General features: G+C 41.3%; 3 protein-coding genes across 3 annotated transcripts; 1 reads left to right on the top strand and 2 right to left on the bottom strand.

Annotated features, from left to right (window-relative positions):
• Positions 1-2087: 2087 nt before the first annotated feature.
• Positions 2088-3516, top strand: LOC126593957 (probable WRKY transcription factor 74). The gene is made up of 3 exons (XM_050260134.1): positions 2088-2866; positions 2998-3123; positions 3195-3516. Exons 1-3 carry the CDS (start codon positions 2181-2183, stop codon positions 3322-3324), a joined length of 942 nt encoding a protein of 313 aa, XP_050116091.1. The 5' UTR covers positions 2088-2180; the 3' UTR covers positions 3325-3516.
• Positions 3517-3525: 9 nt separating this feature from the next.
• Positions 3526-5359, bottom strand: LOC126593958 (40S ribosomal protein S15-4). The gene is made up of 4 exons (XM_050260135.1): positions 5207-5359; positions 4926-5074; positions 4719-4776; positions 3526-3972 (listed from the first exon to the last, which is right to left on the bottom strand). The coding sequence occupies exons 1-4, from the start codon at positions 5207-5209 to the stop codon at positions 3724-3726; spliced, it is 459 nt and encodes a 152-aa protein (XP_050116092.1). The 5' UTR covers positions 5210-5359; the 3' UTR covers positions 3526-3723.
• A 10107-nt stretch (positions 5360-15466) lies between these two features.
• On the bottom strand, positions 15467-15897 carry LOC126593759 (60S ribosomal protein L26-1-like). Its single transcript, XM_050259877.1, has one exon. It carries the CDS (start codon positions 15880-15882, stop codon positions 15580-15582), a length of 303 nt encoding a protein of 100 aa, XP_050115834.1. The 5' UTR covers positions 15883-15897; the 3' UTR covers positions 15467-15579.
• Positions 15898-16599: the final 702 nt, after the last annotated feature.

Here is a 16599-nt window from a genome sequence, read left to right on the forward strand (position 1 = left end):
TTAAGGTACCGTTTGGTACGTGGGACGGGACGGAACAGAGTGGGACGAAGCGTTCCATCCCACGTTTGGTGCACCTAAAACGGGTGGAACACGCTGTTCCGCGGGACAAATTTTGGGTGAATTTTCGTTTCGCCTCATCCCCTTGGAATGACTCGTTCCACATCCGTGGAACACAAAATTATAACCTCTCCATCTCCTTCTTCTTCCTCCTTGTTTCCATCCAAGGGCATCTTTGCTCCCTCTCCGTTCCGTCCCGTCCTGTCCCGTCCTTTCTGCATACCAAACGATACCTAAATGCAAATGGGAAATGACAGAACTATGTTGGAACCAGTGTAGTCCCGTCTAAGAACAGTTGCAGCATTATGTTGGAACTAGGTTAATTTCGTTAATGACGAATTCAATACAAATTTATTTTCACATCTCTTTAGTGTATTGGCATCTCAATCATTGCTTATTTGCCCCATTAATCATATTTTATGTGATAATTTATACATGCGACTTTTGATTATACTCCACTAACACAAGATTATAAACTTGCTTTTCATTTTGAAAGACTTCCTACGAGAATTATTATAAATAAATTAACCCATCATATCAACGATTAGAGCAAGATGACCAAATTCTTCCTCTACTAATGTCATTTCAAAATCATCTATCCACCGAAAAATTCTAAAAGGTGTGTGACTTTTGGATCACCAATAATTTACTAGGCCAGTTTTCATTTGCCTAACACCTAGATTATGCATTTCACTTTTCCATTTGATTAACAACAACTATTTTATTAAGGGAGAGATTTTTCAGTATGTCGAGAGCACGCCCCAATACACCAACTATTATATTGAGGATTCCAAGTGAAAAAAACTCATTAACTAAGCAATTAATCAATGGTAGTGCTATCCGCACACCTGTTTTACCTCCTACACGCTTCTTGTTAATTTATGTCTTTTGATCCTCTTCATTTCATTCAATCCGACAACAAAAAATTGAAAGATGTGTATGTGAAATGTAAAAAAAAAAAAAGTGTAAATAGCACCACCACTAATCAATTAATCAATTTACTAGATCTTACTTGAACAATAACCACAAGTTGATCACAAGATCATTATCTAACCTAATTGAATTTCCAACATTTGCCACTACCTTAAGCACTAAACTGTCACCTCAAATTTTATCAATTAGATAACTGAAAAATGCATTGGTCTGACAAAACTCAGTTATTGAAATGATCACTTTTCATAATTTTGTTGATATGCCGTTAATATTTGATCAATAATGTCTTCAAATCTGTCTCCAAAAAAATGTCTTCAAAGTATGATGTCCTTGTAAATTTCTCATTTCAATTCATTGAAAATTAGTTAAAAACTTAAAAAAAAAGTGTGGCAAAAAAAAGGCCAAAGACTACAAGGAGAAAATCTTGGGATCGATAGGTGGTGTTACTTTCACATGTGCAGATGATCGCATGTGCAGATGAACAGAGAAAAGCTTGTGTAAGGGCATCCTAATTATGTTGACTCATTTGTGGGAAATTCTCTGGTTTAACTTAAATTTCACTACAATCTCATTTAGTGTGAGAATTGTTTTCGTTAGACATTCTTATCGAAGTTTCGTCTCCCACAGTGATTCCGACCAAATAACTTGAGTCCTCTTATTGTAGAGAGATTCTCTCTTGCAACCCGATCAATCAATGATTCTTGTGTGTTTAAAACGTGAATTACCCTTCTAATAAAAACTTTGTTACGTAATGAAATAGTTGCAAGACATAATCGTGTAAGCGAGTACGGCAGCTAAACGATGAAGGGGTCGTATGCACCACATTGTCTCAAAATGCATCATATGCCGCCACGTCTATCGACGTCGCTGCATGCCTTACAGTCTGCAACGGCTATGGTAGATAGTGCAGCAAGCAAGAGAGATCAGATAGGACATCTATACTCGCTCAATAAAGCATGGATGGCAGTACTCGGTACTGTACTTTCGGTAAATTTTCAAAGCCACAGTAAACCCAAAACAGTAAAAACTCGAGGGCATGTACCAGGTCGTCTGATAATTATTTCGTTTTTAGTTTGGAAGCTTCTTGGAAAACTAAAACCCCCAACCTTTTCTCTCTCTTGGGTACTTCTCAATCTGGTTTTGACAAGGTTTTTAGAATTTAGAAAGGGAGAGAGAGAGAGAGAGAGAGAATGGAGGAGGTTGAGGCAGCTAACAAAGCAGCAGTTGAGAGCTGCCACAGAGTTCTGAATCTCTTGTGGAAACCAAAACCATGTAAACATTTGCAGGCGGAGACTGAGGTGGCAGTGTTCAAGTTCAAGAGAGTTCTCTCTCTCCTCAGCCATGGAAGAGGAAGAGTGAGAAAGTTGAAGAAAAACTTAAATCCACTACCTCTCCCTCACAATATCTTCTTAGATGGCCCTAATTATTCAGATATTTCACCAAAACCCCTCCAGTTACTCCCTCCTACTTTCCCTAAAACCCCTCACAAAGAAAAAGTTTTTCTTGGAAGCCCAGTTCCCAAAACAAAAACTTTGCAACAGCACCAGGAAGAGAGAACAAAATTACAGTTTCACCCCCAGCGGGTGAAATATAGGGATGAAATGGTGTTCTCTGGGAGAAACAGTGGCATCAACCTTGCATTTGATAGGTCTAGCTCTAGCTGCAAAACCTCCACGACGTCGGCCAGATCGTTCATGTCATGTTTGAGCATAGGCGGCTGTGCCGCCACCACCGGCAGAGATTCCTTTCGGTTAATAGGTGGTGTGCCTCGAGTTCCCGGTCAGATTTCCCAGCAGCAAAGGAGGTGCGTTGGTGTGGTGGAAAATGGGAGTGCGGAATGTCGCAGCAGTGGCAAATGCCATTTTCCAAAGAAGAGGCGAGTTTTGATTAAGATATATTCTACTTTAAATTAATCAAAATTGCAAGTTAAGGGTTATAACTCGAGTGCACTCATGTTTGCGGGTATTCATTATTTGATTAGTAAGATTAATGTTGTTTTGTTAACAGGAAACTGAAGGAGAAAAGATCTTATAAGGTCCCTGCCATTAGTGACAAGATTTCAGACATTCCATCCGATGAGTATTCGTGGAGGAAGTACGGGCAGAAGCCGATCAAGGGCTCCTTGTATCCGAGGTAACGGTTACTCAGACAAGCTGTAGTTTTTATGGTGGTTTCCAATCTGACCATGAAGGGTTTTGATGTAGGGGATGCTACAAATGCAGCAGCATAAGAGGCTGTCCTGCGAGGAAACGTGTAGAGAGATGCCTTGAAGACCCTTCGATGCTCGTAGTCACCTACCAAGGCGAGCATAAGCATTCACAATCGGCCTGGTAAGGCATTGGCTTGAAATACCGCCACAGACATCCCACTGCAAGAAAGTTCTAGCCGTGAAGAGCATCTTTACAGGGCAAACATAGGCTAACAAGTATTTCTTGTGAAATGTAACTTGGAGTTGATGAAAAGCACTATTTTTAACGTTCACTTCTTTTGAAGCCTCCTTACGGAAATAAAAATTCTACTACGACATGAACTGGATAGTCATCAAGAAACACATTATTCAGAAACTAATAAACTTTATCCGATAAGATCCTACAAGCCGGTCGACTTTGTCATTGTTTACAAAATGATAGAACATTCAAAAGATATCCATGACGGGAAATCCAAATCCAAACTTAATAAAATCCGCTCAACATCAGATTAAGGAAGGAACAAGTGATCGAGGAGGTAGAAACTTCACTTAAGGGGAATGAACCTGGAAGAGTGAGTAGCACCAATACCGGGCCTTCCGTGCTTGACAGGCTTGTAGCTTATGGAGAACTCAGCCAGATAATGACTGATCATCTCAGGCTTAATCTCAACCTGATTAAAGGTCTTGCCATTGTACACACCAATGATGCTACCAATCATTTCAGGTACAATGATCATGTTCCTGAGGTGAGTTCTAACTGGCTCCGGCTTCTCACCAGGTGGGGCCTCCCTTTTCTATTCCAAAAAACAACGAAAACCAACAATAAATACAAACACACTCACAATTATAAGCACATTTTATCCGAACACTTTATACAAACAAAGATAAACTCGGTCTTAACAAAGTTACTAGAATCACCCGAACATAACGGAAGTCCAAACACAGAATACTAAGGCGAAACCATTTGTTGTAGCATGAAATACTAAGGCGCAAAAATAAACAACTTTAATGGAAAACCCTCTGGTAGAATACAAAGACAAGAATCTCACACTGGTAAGACATATTCAACTCTAAAATTCGAGAAACTGCACTGCATCAGAAGATCGGTCTTAAATGAATAAACATGGCAAGGTAATAGAGTTGGAACAAATGTTCGTAGCAGAAAAGGTAAATCGTTGCATTGTGCAATATGTACAAGAACATGATTCACATAAATTAAGGATTCTAATGAAGGTACCGATGCCGATGAAAAAACAAACAAAAACAAGTTCATCTACTCCGTGCTCATATTAAACTAATTCATATAATCCAAGATAAAATGAATTTCAATTCCGTTCATTTCTAGTTTAGTTCTATACGAACTTTTCAATCATCACAATAAAGTATTCGAAATTCATAAGCTGAGAATTAAGACAACTAATTGATCACAAATTTAAACCCGTAATTCGAAACACCAAACGGTTACTGAATAATCCAAACAATGTCTGCCAAATTAAGCGAAAAATAACTGAAACAAAGGCCGAAAGACACGAAATTTTACCGCTTTGCGCAGCTTCTTGATCAAAGCCATTGGCTTTCTCTTCAAACCTCTCTGGAACCTGAACCAATCCATCACCCACCAAAACAGAACTTCATTCAGCATAACCAAAACCAATTGCAAAGACTTATAGGTACAAATAGATACATATATACATACAAGTACAGGTATTTATACGTATTTATATACCAATGGAGAATCCGTACGTACCTTCTGCGAGCCCTAGCAGGAAAGAGCTTAACAAGCTCATCAGTCGACATGTCGAGAAGAGCATCCAAATCGACGCCTCTGAAGCTGAACTTCTTGAACGTCCTCTTCTTCGGTACTCCTGCCGCCGCAACGTCAGCCTCCACATCCGCCTAACCAACAAACAACCACCGCGAGCGGTCAGATTGATTCCCGCAAAAATCGCACAAAAAAGTTAGAAAATTGGAAGTAAATAAAAGGGTTGATTGGGAAATGCAATGTTAGAGAGAGAGGTCTGAGCTCACCATGTTTGCCGAAGACGAAGAGAAACCCTAATCCGCAGAGAGGTCGGCGACTGGTGGAGTTGCAGAGGAAGTGGATAGATTAGGGTTTTTGTGGCTGGGTATATAAAGGTCTCCGATTTAATGGATTATTTGGTGGAGCTTCGGAGGAGTCGGGTCCGCCCCGAATATCCGTATTTTAAAGTGTACTCGTATGGAGTCCGTTCTGGTCCTCCCTCGGGCTTGCCTATCAACTTTGGGCCTATTTGTTTGGTCTGCTTCTCATTAGGTTCAATACGCCTTATCGCTGGTTCGGAAGTGTTTTAAAAATAATTGAAAGTGTTTTTAAAGAAAATATTTTTAGGTTTCAAAAGCATTTGAAGTTCTTCCTACAAAAAGCACTAATTATGTGCTTCTTGCAGAAAATCTTTCAAGTGCTTTTTCAAGAATTCTTTATATTTTTAATAAAAATTGGTTTCAAAAATATTTTCACTACAAGTGGTTTCAATCATTTTAAAATCACTTCAAAACAAACCCCTTATGATAGTTAAAAACTTAAAAAGTGATTGCGAAATTTTAAAAAATTTAGGTCACATAAGTGCTTTATAAAAAAACATTTTAAAAAATTCAGATCACAGAAGTGCTTTATAAAAAACACTTGAATATTTTGCAAATTTTATAAGGAACTATTATTGGTATCCTAAAAATTCAATTACACACTCTTTGTGCGAGTATTTTTTTTTTTCAAGTATAGAAAATTGGGAATGCACATTTATGGCGCGTTTACTAATCTGTAATCAAATTGAGAGGAATGAATTGAGGAGGAATTGGATTGAGCAGGAATCAGAATCAGATTCTTGTTAAAGTTTGTTTGTACCATACTTGACCAATCCTGAAACTACTGAGCACCGGTCAACATTATACCGTCAAGGACCCAGAAAAGTTTCCCTCCGACCAGGAGGCCAATCACAGCGCGACACGTGTCGACATCAAAAGCCAATCATAGCGTGACACATGTCAACATCAGAAGCCAATCACAACACGACACGTGTCAATGTCATAATGAAACTAGAAACTCTCTTCTATAAATAGAGATCATTCTCTCACAATATTTCCTAATGTCATTTGTACTAAATCATTCACTAGTACTCACTAAATGAGAGCTTGAATCTATGTACTTGTGTAAGCCCTTCACAATTAATGAGAACTCTTCTACTCCGTGGACGTAGCCAATCTGGGTGAACCACGTACATCTTGTGTTTGCTTCCCTGTCGTTATCCATTTGCATACTTATCCACACTAGTGACCGGAACAATCTAGCGAAGGTCACAAACTTAACATTTTCTGTTGTACCAAAGTCCCCACTGATTTTGTGCATCAACATTTGGCGCCGTTTGTGGGAACGACACTTATTCCCACTCTCTTCAGCTTTGTTAAACTGGTTTCCACCATTCGTACACTCTCTTTTGACCAGGCATCCCTTTCCAACATGGGGAGCGAAGGAAGCTACAGCACACAGAATGACACCCTTCTTGCACCTGGTGCGAAGCAACAAAAGAAGTTTGCTCTTCAAGCTAAAGTCGATGAGCTGGATGCTCAGAACAACAAGATAGCGATGAAGAATGAGATCCTTTAAGAGCAGTATGAGAAGGTCTTCGAGATGTTCCACGAGGCTAGATATACTAAAGCACACGAGCTCATCACCCATGTGGAAGTCAACCATCAACTGGGTGCCCCCCAACACAGATAGTCATTTGCTATCGACATGGGTATTCCCGTTGAGGAGCGAGTTACTCATCGAAATGACGACCAACATGAGACTTCTCTCAACCCATCTATTTCGACCCGAAGCAGAAGGAGTGGAGGAATGCACCTCCTTACAGAATGAGTGAAATGATCGAAAGCCATCTTTCGCGACTGTCGAGACTTTCTAAAGCAACGTCAAGACAATCCCATCCATGTAAGCTCGAAGATCAATGACCCAAGGGTCTCTGAAAAACTCGGTCCCCTCCTATGTCCAGGGCCGACTGCCAATTTGGAGAAGGGGCAACAAGTCTTAGATAAACACGAAGGTATAGGGGACTCAGAGATGTTCCGACAGACATACCTTGGAAGTCAGTACGGCGAGTCCAAGGAAAAATCACATGCTCTTGATCAAACATTCCTACTTCCAAGCGGAGATGCAGATTTACGAAAGAAATCTCCGATAGTACATAACTCCACTCAGGACCCTCTTGTCCTACAGCTCTTTAAGGAAGTAAACAAGTCGAAGGCCGAACGACAAGCTGAGATACCTGATTGGAACCAACCTAGGCCATCCTCGACACCCCATCCAAGCAAAGACAAAGCAGAAGCTTAGCTTGCAACTCTATATTGGAAAGGAAGACCCAATTGAACACCTTAACCTCTTTGAGTCCACCATGGCATACCAGATGGACACCGACGAAGAGCGATGTCTTATCTTCCCCTCTACCCTATCTGGCGGAACTCTAAATTGGTATTGTCGTCTTCCACCTGAGATAGTAGACTCATTTGAGAAATTGAGGAAACTGTTTGTTTCTCAACACATTTTCCAGATCGATCGCTTGCACTCTGCGGATGACTTGTACATTATTCGCCAGAAGCCAGACGAGTCATTACGTATGTATGCTGGCCGCTTCAGCCATGAGTATTCCCGTTATGCCGAGGCAGACGACAAGACTGCCCTTAAAGCCTTCACGGCAGGCCTACGTGATTGTTTCTTCAAGTACATGATCAATGCCAACACTTGGAAGATTTACTTTGAGGTGATAGCACAGACTTACAAACATGCCTCCGCCGAGGCAATGACATATCAAGGGAAACCCCCAACAACCACCCCTTACTATCAAGTAGGGAGTGGAAGCCAGATCCAACCAAATGAGAAAACCTCAACCTTCCAAACGGCAGCAGTGTCTCCCCCTGCCTTACTTAATACTTCGCCAAGTCAACAGACATATCAACCTCAGGGCAAAAGGAAAGATTTTCATCCTCACCAGTCTCACTTTAATAAAAAGAGTAAAGGACATTATCGCGATAACCAAAGGTATCGCCATGATAATGCCCGCCCTCAGGCAGTCAACACAGTGGGCCAAACACGTGTCAGGATAGGCCCTACCCCGAGATATGAGACATACACACCTTTGAATGCCACATGCGTGGCCATTTACCCCAGCATAGCACACCTGATACCGAAGCCAATGCCTAGGCAGTTGGGTTACAAGCCCATGTTGCTGCTACCACTAGCTTAACGGCCATGACGGTGAGAAGTGTATCACCCTTCGTGATCATATTAAAGCTTTGGCGCGTGAATGAAAATTTGATCAATTCATCATTCACCCTTCAAGGGATAACCATAACCAATGCCAAGTGAATGTGATTTATTCCATAAGCGGCGGCACACCCATATCTGAATCTTCCAACAGAACCATGAAAAGCAGTGAACGAGCTTTAAGGCCTGGTCACCAAGTGTTTCACGTGGAAGACATCAGGGGAGGCAAATATCAAAAGTTTAACTAGGATCCAATATGTTTCTACCCTGAGGAAGAAAGAGATATCATCTACCCTTACAATGACCCACTGATCGTGGAAGCTCACATAGCCAACTTTGAAGTACGACGAATCCTGGTAGACACGGGGGCTTTGATCAATATCATGGTTGCTGAAGCTTTCAGGGCACTTAATGTAGCTGAACACTTGCTCGATCGTTCGATTTCTCCTCTGATAAGCTTCTCCGGTGATATCGTGCAACCTTTAGGGAGCATACACTTACCTTTCACCATTGGTACAGACCCTTACACAGCTACCATTACCACTAACTTCCTGGTGGTTGATTGCCCAACGGCATACAATGTCATATTTGGACGCACATGCATTAATGATCTCAAGGTCATGATATCCACATATATGTTGTTGGTGAAATTTCCAACCCCCTATGGCAATGGTTACATCAGAGAAGATCAACTTAGTGCACGGTCATGTTACAACACTTCGGTCAAACAACAGCACATGCATGTGCCCAAGGAAACCCTTTATATATATGACCAAGTTATAAAGACCAGCCCGAACGAAGCCAACTTGGATCTTCACGGTGGCAACAGTCAACCTAACGATCCTCGAGATAACTCTTTCACCCAGCAAGCACAACCCGTTGAAGAGTTGGATAAGGTTTCTATCTCAAAAGATTATCCAGATCGCATGGTGAAGATTGGCACCACCTTGTCACCACCCATTCGGTTAGCATTGATCTCTTTTTTGCAAGAGAACACTGAGGTCTTCGCCTGGTCATACGAGGACATGTTAGGCATCTTTCCCGATATCATATGTCATTGCTTGAGTAATGACCCCAAGAACAAGCAGGTGAGACAAAAGCGAAGATCTTATGACGCTGAACGATACGAAGCAATGAAGGAAGACATTGAAAAACTCAAAGGTATAGGCTTCGTCCGCGAGTCAATTACTCAACATGGGTAGCAAATGTGGTCTTTGTTAAGAAAAATCCGACCAAAGAAAGTCTCCTGCTCCAAAAAGTCTTGTGGAAAATGTGTGTCGATTACACCAACCTAAATAAAGGATGCCCGAAAGATAGCTTTCCTCTTCCTCTCATAGATAAACTTATAGACTCTACGGCAGGGTGTGAACTTCTGAGCTTCATGGATGCTTACTCAGGATACAACCAAATCCTCATGAACCCTCCAGACCAAGAACACACAGCCTTCACTACTGACAGAGGACTATATTGCTATAAAGTCATGTCTTTCAGCCTAAAGAATGCAGGAGTGACTTATCAGAGACTGGTCAATTCAATGTTCGCCGAACAGATTGGAAAGAGCATGGAAGTTTACGTTAATGATATGCTAGTCAAGAGTAAACAGTTGACTAACACATCACCAACCTATTTGAAACTTTCATCATTCTGAAGAGGTATTGAATGAGGTTGAACCCCAACAAATGTGCCTTCGGCGTAGGCTCTGGCAAATTCTTAGGCTTCATGATAAACTAACGAGGCATTGAGGCTAATCCCGAGAAGATCAAAGCAATCATCGACATGAAAGAATCGGTAACTTTAAAAGACATCCAGAACCTTACTAGCAAGGTGATAGCCTTAACTAGGTTCATCTCTAAGGCCACAGGCAGATGTGCTCCTTTCTTCAAAGCACTTAAGGGAAGTAAGAAGTACAGTACATAGAATGATGAATGTGCCGAGGCATTCAAGAACCTCAAAGACTACATAAGTAAAGCCCATCTGATTTCCAACCTGATATTGGTGACACTCTCATTATCTATCTGTCGGTATCAGCTTTAGCAGTAAGTTCCGTTCTCATTCGAAAGTATGGTAATGTCGAACGGTCTATCTACTACGCTAGCAATGCCTTACAAGATGGGAGACACGATACTCCAACATTGAGAAATTGGCTATAGCATTGGTCATGTCTGCTCAAAAACTTCGCCCTTACTTCCAAGCACACTCCATCATCGTGCTTACCAATCATCATCTTCGACAGATACTCCAAAGTCCTAACACTTCTGGGCGAATGATCAAATGGGCAATAACATTGGGTGAGTTTGACATCTTCTACCAACCAAAACCAGCTGAGAAGGGCTAAGTAATGGCAGACTTCATCGTCGACTTCACATATCCTGTTGACATTGTTTCTATGCCTAAAGAAGTGGTTTCATTACCCAAGAAAGCTCAGAAAATAGAACCAACAACCCTAACATGGAGTCTATATGTTGATGGCTCGTCCAACCAACAGGGTTGTGGAGCAGGACTAGTTCTTACGACCCCTAACAAAGTGGCAATTGAGTATGCTCTTCGTTTCAAATTCAAGGCGTCGAACAATAAGGCCGAATATGAAGCCCTCCTAGCAGGCTTACATTTGGCTAAACACATTGGGGTTAAACGAATTGATATCTTCAGTGACTCCCAATTGGTGGTTAGCCAGGTCACCAACAACTTTGACGCTAAGGATAGCTCCATGGCAGCTTATCTGGCACAAACATAATTGTTGCTCAAGCACTTCCACTACCAAATCACCTAAATTCCTCGAGCGGCAAACAGTCATGCTGGCTCGCCTCGCCTCAGTGGCGGAAGACAAGATTGGGAGAAAAATTCAAGTCGAATTGTTGACAGCACCAAACACCATGGCTGCGGAACTGTGCAACTTACAACAGGGGGATAATTGGATTACCCCGATTTATAGATTCCTTGCTCATGGCACCCTTCCAAATGACAAAGTCCAAGCTAAGCAGATTCGATACAAGGTTACCCATTACTTGATCATTAATGACCAACTTTATAAGCAGGGTTTTAACCTACCATACCTAAGATGCCTTACGCCCGCAGAGGCGAAAATTGTCCTTCGGGAAATATATGAAGGAGTCTGCAGAGATCATGCTGGATTTCGATCCCTAGCACACAAGGCTTTTGACCAAGGATATTACTGGCCAACACTCTACCAAAATGCCATCAGAATATCTCGCTCATGTGATAAATGTCAACGATACGTAACTATTCCTTACTCTCCTCCCAAGTCGCTCACTTCTATGATCAGCCATTGGCCCTTCGCCCAATTGAGACTTGATTTGATCAGTCTAATGCTTGTAGGGAAGGGTAAGGTCCGCTATGCAATCGTTGCAGTTGACTACTTTACAAAGTAGGCTGAAGTAGAACTCTTGGCAACCATTACTGAGGTAAAAATAAAAGACTTCGTATGGAAGAACATCCTTTGTAGATTCGGCATTCCCAATGCAATAGTCACTGACAACGGGCGACAGTTCGACAACAATAAGTTCAGGATGTTCTGCTCTAAGTTTAACATCAACTTATGTTTTGCCTCCCCAACTCATCCCCAGTCTAATGGACAAGTTGAAGCCATCAACAAAATAATCAAGCGAACTTTGAAAATCAGCTTGGACAAGGCTAAAGGTTGTTGGCCAGAATTTGTACCCCAAGTTCTTTGGTCATACCGCACTTCGTATCGGACATCAACAGGAGAAACCCCATTCTCACTTGTCTTTGATACAGATGCAGTTGTCCCAGTTGAGCTTGAGCAAGCAACGTTCCGAGTCCAGAACTACGTGCAAAGCGAAAATGACAAAAAATTTACCCTCAACTTAGATCTAGTCGAGGAACGCAGAAACCATGCTCACTTGAGGAATGTCGCCTACAAGCAGCGTATCTCCAACTACTATGACTTAAGGGTCAAACCTCGTTATTTCAAAGTAGGGGACTGGTATTGAAGAAAAGATTACTCTGCGACAGAGTCCCGAGTTAAGGAACACTTAGTCCAAACTGGGATGGACCGTTTGAAGTTGTTAGCATCAGTTGCCCTGGCTCCTACAAGCTTAGAAGCTCCGATGGCAAGACCCTTGGCCATCCATGGAACACTGATCACTTGAAGTACTATTACAAGTAAACTCTCATTGTACAAGTGTTAAGCTTCAGCCATTTGGTATCCTATGTAACGAAGACTATTTAGCATGAATTCAATAAAGAGGTGATTTAGACAACTCGGTCCTAATCCTCTTACATTCCTAGCAATGAAACACTCGGGTTTAAAGCTTCAACATGAATGCTTCCAACATGAAACAAAGTCTATGTCAACAAGACTATATAAATAAATAAACAGCTTCACAGTATATTCGTTCAATAATACATTCCAACACATTCATACATAAGCCAACTGTGCTTCGAAAGGGTTCAACATACTTTATGTCATTCGAAACTTGCTACAATGTGCCTCGATACCTTACCTTTATTCTCACCAACCAGGTAATGAAATGTACAACCCGTACTCTCCTTCATGCCACAAACCAGGTGATGAAATGTACAACATGTACTCTCATTCATGCTACCAACCAGGTGATGAAATGTACAACCCGTACTCTAATATCATTTGGCAACTTGCCACTCATGCCACCAACCAGGTGAAGAATGAACTCATCTTCATGCCACCAACCAGGTGATGAAATGTACAACCCGTACTCTAATATCATTTGGCAACTTGCCACTCATGCCACCAACCAGGTGAAGAATGAACTCATCTTCATGCCACCAACCAGGTGATGAAATGTACAACCCATACTCTAATATCATTTGTCAACTTGTCATTCATGCCACCAACCATGTGATGAAATGTACAACTCATACTCTCCTTCATGCCACCAACCAGGTGATGAAATGTACAACCCGTACTCTAATATCATTTGGCAACTTGCCACTCATGCCACCAACCAGGTGAATAAGAAACTCATCTTCATACCACCAATCAGGTGATGAAATGTACAACTCGTACTCTAATATCATTTGGCAACTTGCCATTCATGCCACCAACCAAGTGAAGAAGGAACTCATCCTCATGCCACCAACCAAGTGATGAAATGTGATGAAGGAACTCACCTTCGTACCACCAACCAAGTGATGAAAGTAACTCACCATTCATTTCATCTACCAGAAGACTAGTGGTAAAGCTTGTACATGTAAACTCCTAGCATTCACAAATAATCAAAAACCCTAAAGCTTAACAACTTAACTAGGGGAACACTTATGCCTAATAAGAGTTATAGTCACCAACAAAGTCTTATTGCAAGCCAACAACAACTTCAGTGCATGGCATGCGAAGATCAAGCTATTCAGCCCTCTTGCATCTGCTTCAGACATTTCCCCTCTGTAACAATGCAAACACTACAACTCGTAGAAAGCTTCACACACTCTTAATCAAGAAAATGTGAAGCAAAACCAATTTATGGTGTCAACAAGAACTTCATCAAAGGAGTTCAACCATAATTCTCAAAAATTTCACATACTCTTGATCAAGACAGTGTGAAGCAAAACCAATTTATGGTGCCAACAAGAGCTTCATCAATGGAGGGCAACTACAATTCTCAAAAGCTTCACACACTCTTGATCAAGACAGTGTGAAGCAAAACCAATTTATGGTGCCAACAAGAGCTTCATCAATGGAGGGCAATCACAATTCTCAAAAGCTTCACACACTTTTGATCAAGACAGTGTGAAGCAAAACCAATTTATGGTGCCAACAAGAGCTTCATCAATGGAGGGCAACCATAATTCTCAAAATCTTCACACACTCTTGATGAAGACAGTGTGAAGCAAAACCAATTTATGGTGCCAACAAAAGCTTCATCAAATGAGGGTAACCACAATTCTCAAAAGCTTCACACACTTTTAATCAAGACAGTGTGAAGCAAAACCAATTTATGGTGCCAACAAAAGCTTCATCAATGAAGCGCAACTACAGCTCGTTGAAAGCTTCACACACTATTGATCAAGACTGTTCGAAGCAAATTCAATTTATATGGTTCGTCCAAACCTTCGACTACTACAAGGTATGACTTGCATCACAATCTCTTGCTCAACGGTGTAGAAGTAAAATTTGTATATGTTGTCTAAGGCTGGGTTCGGTTCTTTTCGGTTCGGTTTCGGTTCGGTTTTTTCGGTTCGGTTTCGGTTTTTTTTCGGTTTTTTTTTTTTTTCCTCCAAAAAATGAAAATTTAGATGTTATCCATAAGAGATTTACAACCCACCAACTGAACAAAACCCACATAAATGTTTCAAAGAATTAGACTTTCTAAGACCCTTTTGGAGCAACAAAGTAAAAACCCAGAAAACTTTACCTTGCAAATCCAACAACCAGAGAAATGAAACCAGGTGGGCCTGCAAATTTTCCCGAGAAACAAACAGAAAAAAACAGGTCCAGTAACCTAAACAAACATCTGAGACAAATGATATGATTCAGTACTTCTAAACTCCACCTTCTGTTATGAACTTATGTTTGCATACTGCTGTACTTTTTGGCATTGGGTTGTAAAGAACAATTAACAGCTACTTCATTGCTTCATCCAGCATCCCGAAAAATGTAAATGCTTCATCCAGAATTTAATCACCATTTAAATGCTACAAAACCTAACAAGTAACAACCCAGAATTTAATCACCATTTATGTCCCAGAATTTAATCACTCTTAGTATCCCAGAATTTAATCACCATTTGTGTACAATTTAACAGAACCTAACAAGTAACAACCCACAAGTTCCTACATCGAGAGAACCTAACAGAACCTAACAACCCTAATTTCAGTGCAGAACAAGCAAGCATCACATAGCAGTTAGCAAACACGGCGAGAGTGTTAGACCACAGTGAGAGTGCAGAACAAGCAAGCATCACAGTGCAGACATGGCGAGAGTGCAGAACAAGCAAGCATCACAGTGCAGAACCAAATTTTTTTTTTTCTCAAATCGAAGATCAGATTAAACGCCAAATCCATTAAAGCATAATCAAAACTAAAGTGCTTAACTTGACAGTCGCTAATTTCATTTCAATAACAAAAACACGAACCCAAATGAAATCGATCGAAATCAATCGACGTTTTGCATGATATCCTCTGCGGTGAACTTGGTGCCTTTGTCCTTGTCAGCGACGGCGCGGCCCTTGGCCTTGCGGTCCAGCAGAGACTTGCGGTCCTTGTCGAGGCGGAGCTTGGTGATGACGACCTTGGAGGGGTTGATGCCGACATTGACGGTGGACCCGTTCACCTTCTCTCGGGTGATCCGCTCGATGTGGATGACCAACTTCCGGCGATACACCTGGACAACCTTGCCCTCGCGGCCCTTATAGGTCTCACGCACGACCTGGACCTCGTCGTCCTTGCGCACCGGCATCGATCGGACATCTGGAGGAGAGGAGGCTCGGCGAGAGAGAGGAGGCTCGGCTGCGCTGGGTTGGGGTTACACTGGAGGAGAGGAGGCTGGGAACGAGAGAGAGAGGAAGGGAATGAAAAAAAATAAAAGGTATGGGTATGGTTGCTAGGGTTAAAGGGTTAAAGGGTTTTGTTAAGTTCTCCAAAAAATAAAAAAACATCTCAGACATCCTGGAGGATCGAACCAGTGCCTTGGGGCTTGAAAAGGTTCACCGAAACCAACTTAGCAACAAGGTATGTTTTGTTATGATTGTATGACTAAACTATTTATAATATTTAAAAAAAAAATTAAATATATATATCGGTTCGGTTCGGTTTGGTTCGGTTTCCGAACCTCAAAAACCGAAACCGAACCGGTCAGATTCGGTTCGGTTCGGTTTGACAGTTTCAGTTCGGTGTTTTTTCGGTTCGGTTTTTTTCGGCCTCGGTTCGGTTTGGTTTTCGGTTTTTTTCGGTTTTCGGTTTTTTGAACCCACCCCTAATGTTGTCTCTCCCACATTTTCAAATTTCTAATTTCCCAAAAAAAAAAATTGGGAAATTCAACAAATTTCTAGTTTTCCGAAAAAAAAAACAAAAAAAAATGGAAAATTCAACAAACCTTCATCAATGGAGGACAACTAGAAATTCTCAAAAGCTTCACACTATCTTGATCAAGATAGTGTGAAGCAAAATCAATTAA

Source organism: Malus sylvestris, chromosome 12, assembly GCF_916048215.2.
Source record: "Malus sylvestris chromosome 12, drMalSylv7.2, whole genome shotgun sequence".
In the NCBI taxonomy this organism is placed as follows: Eukaryota; Viridiplantae; Streptophyta; class Magnoliopsida; order Rosales; family Rosaceae; genus Malus; species Malus sylvestris.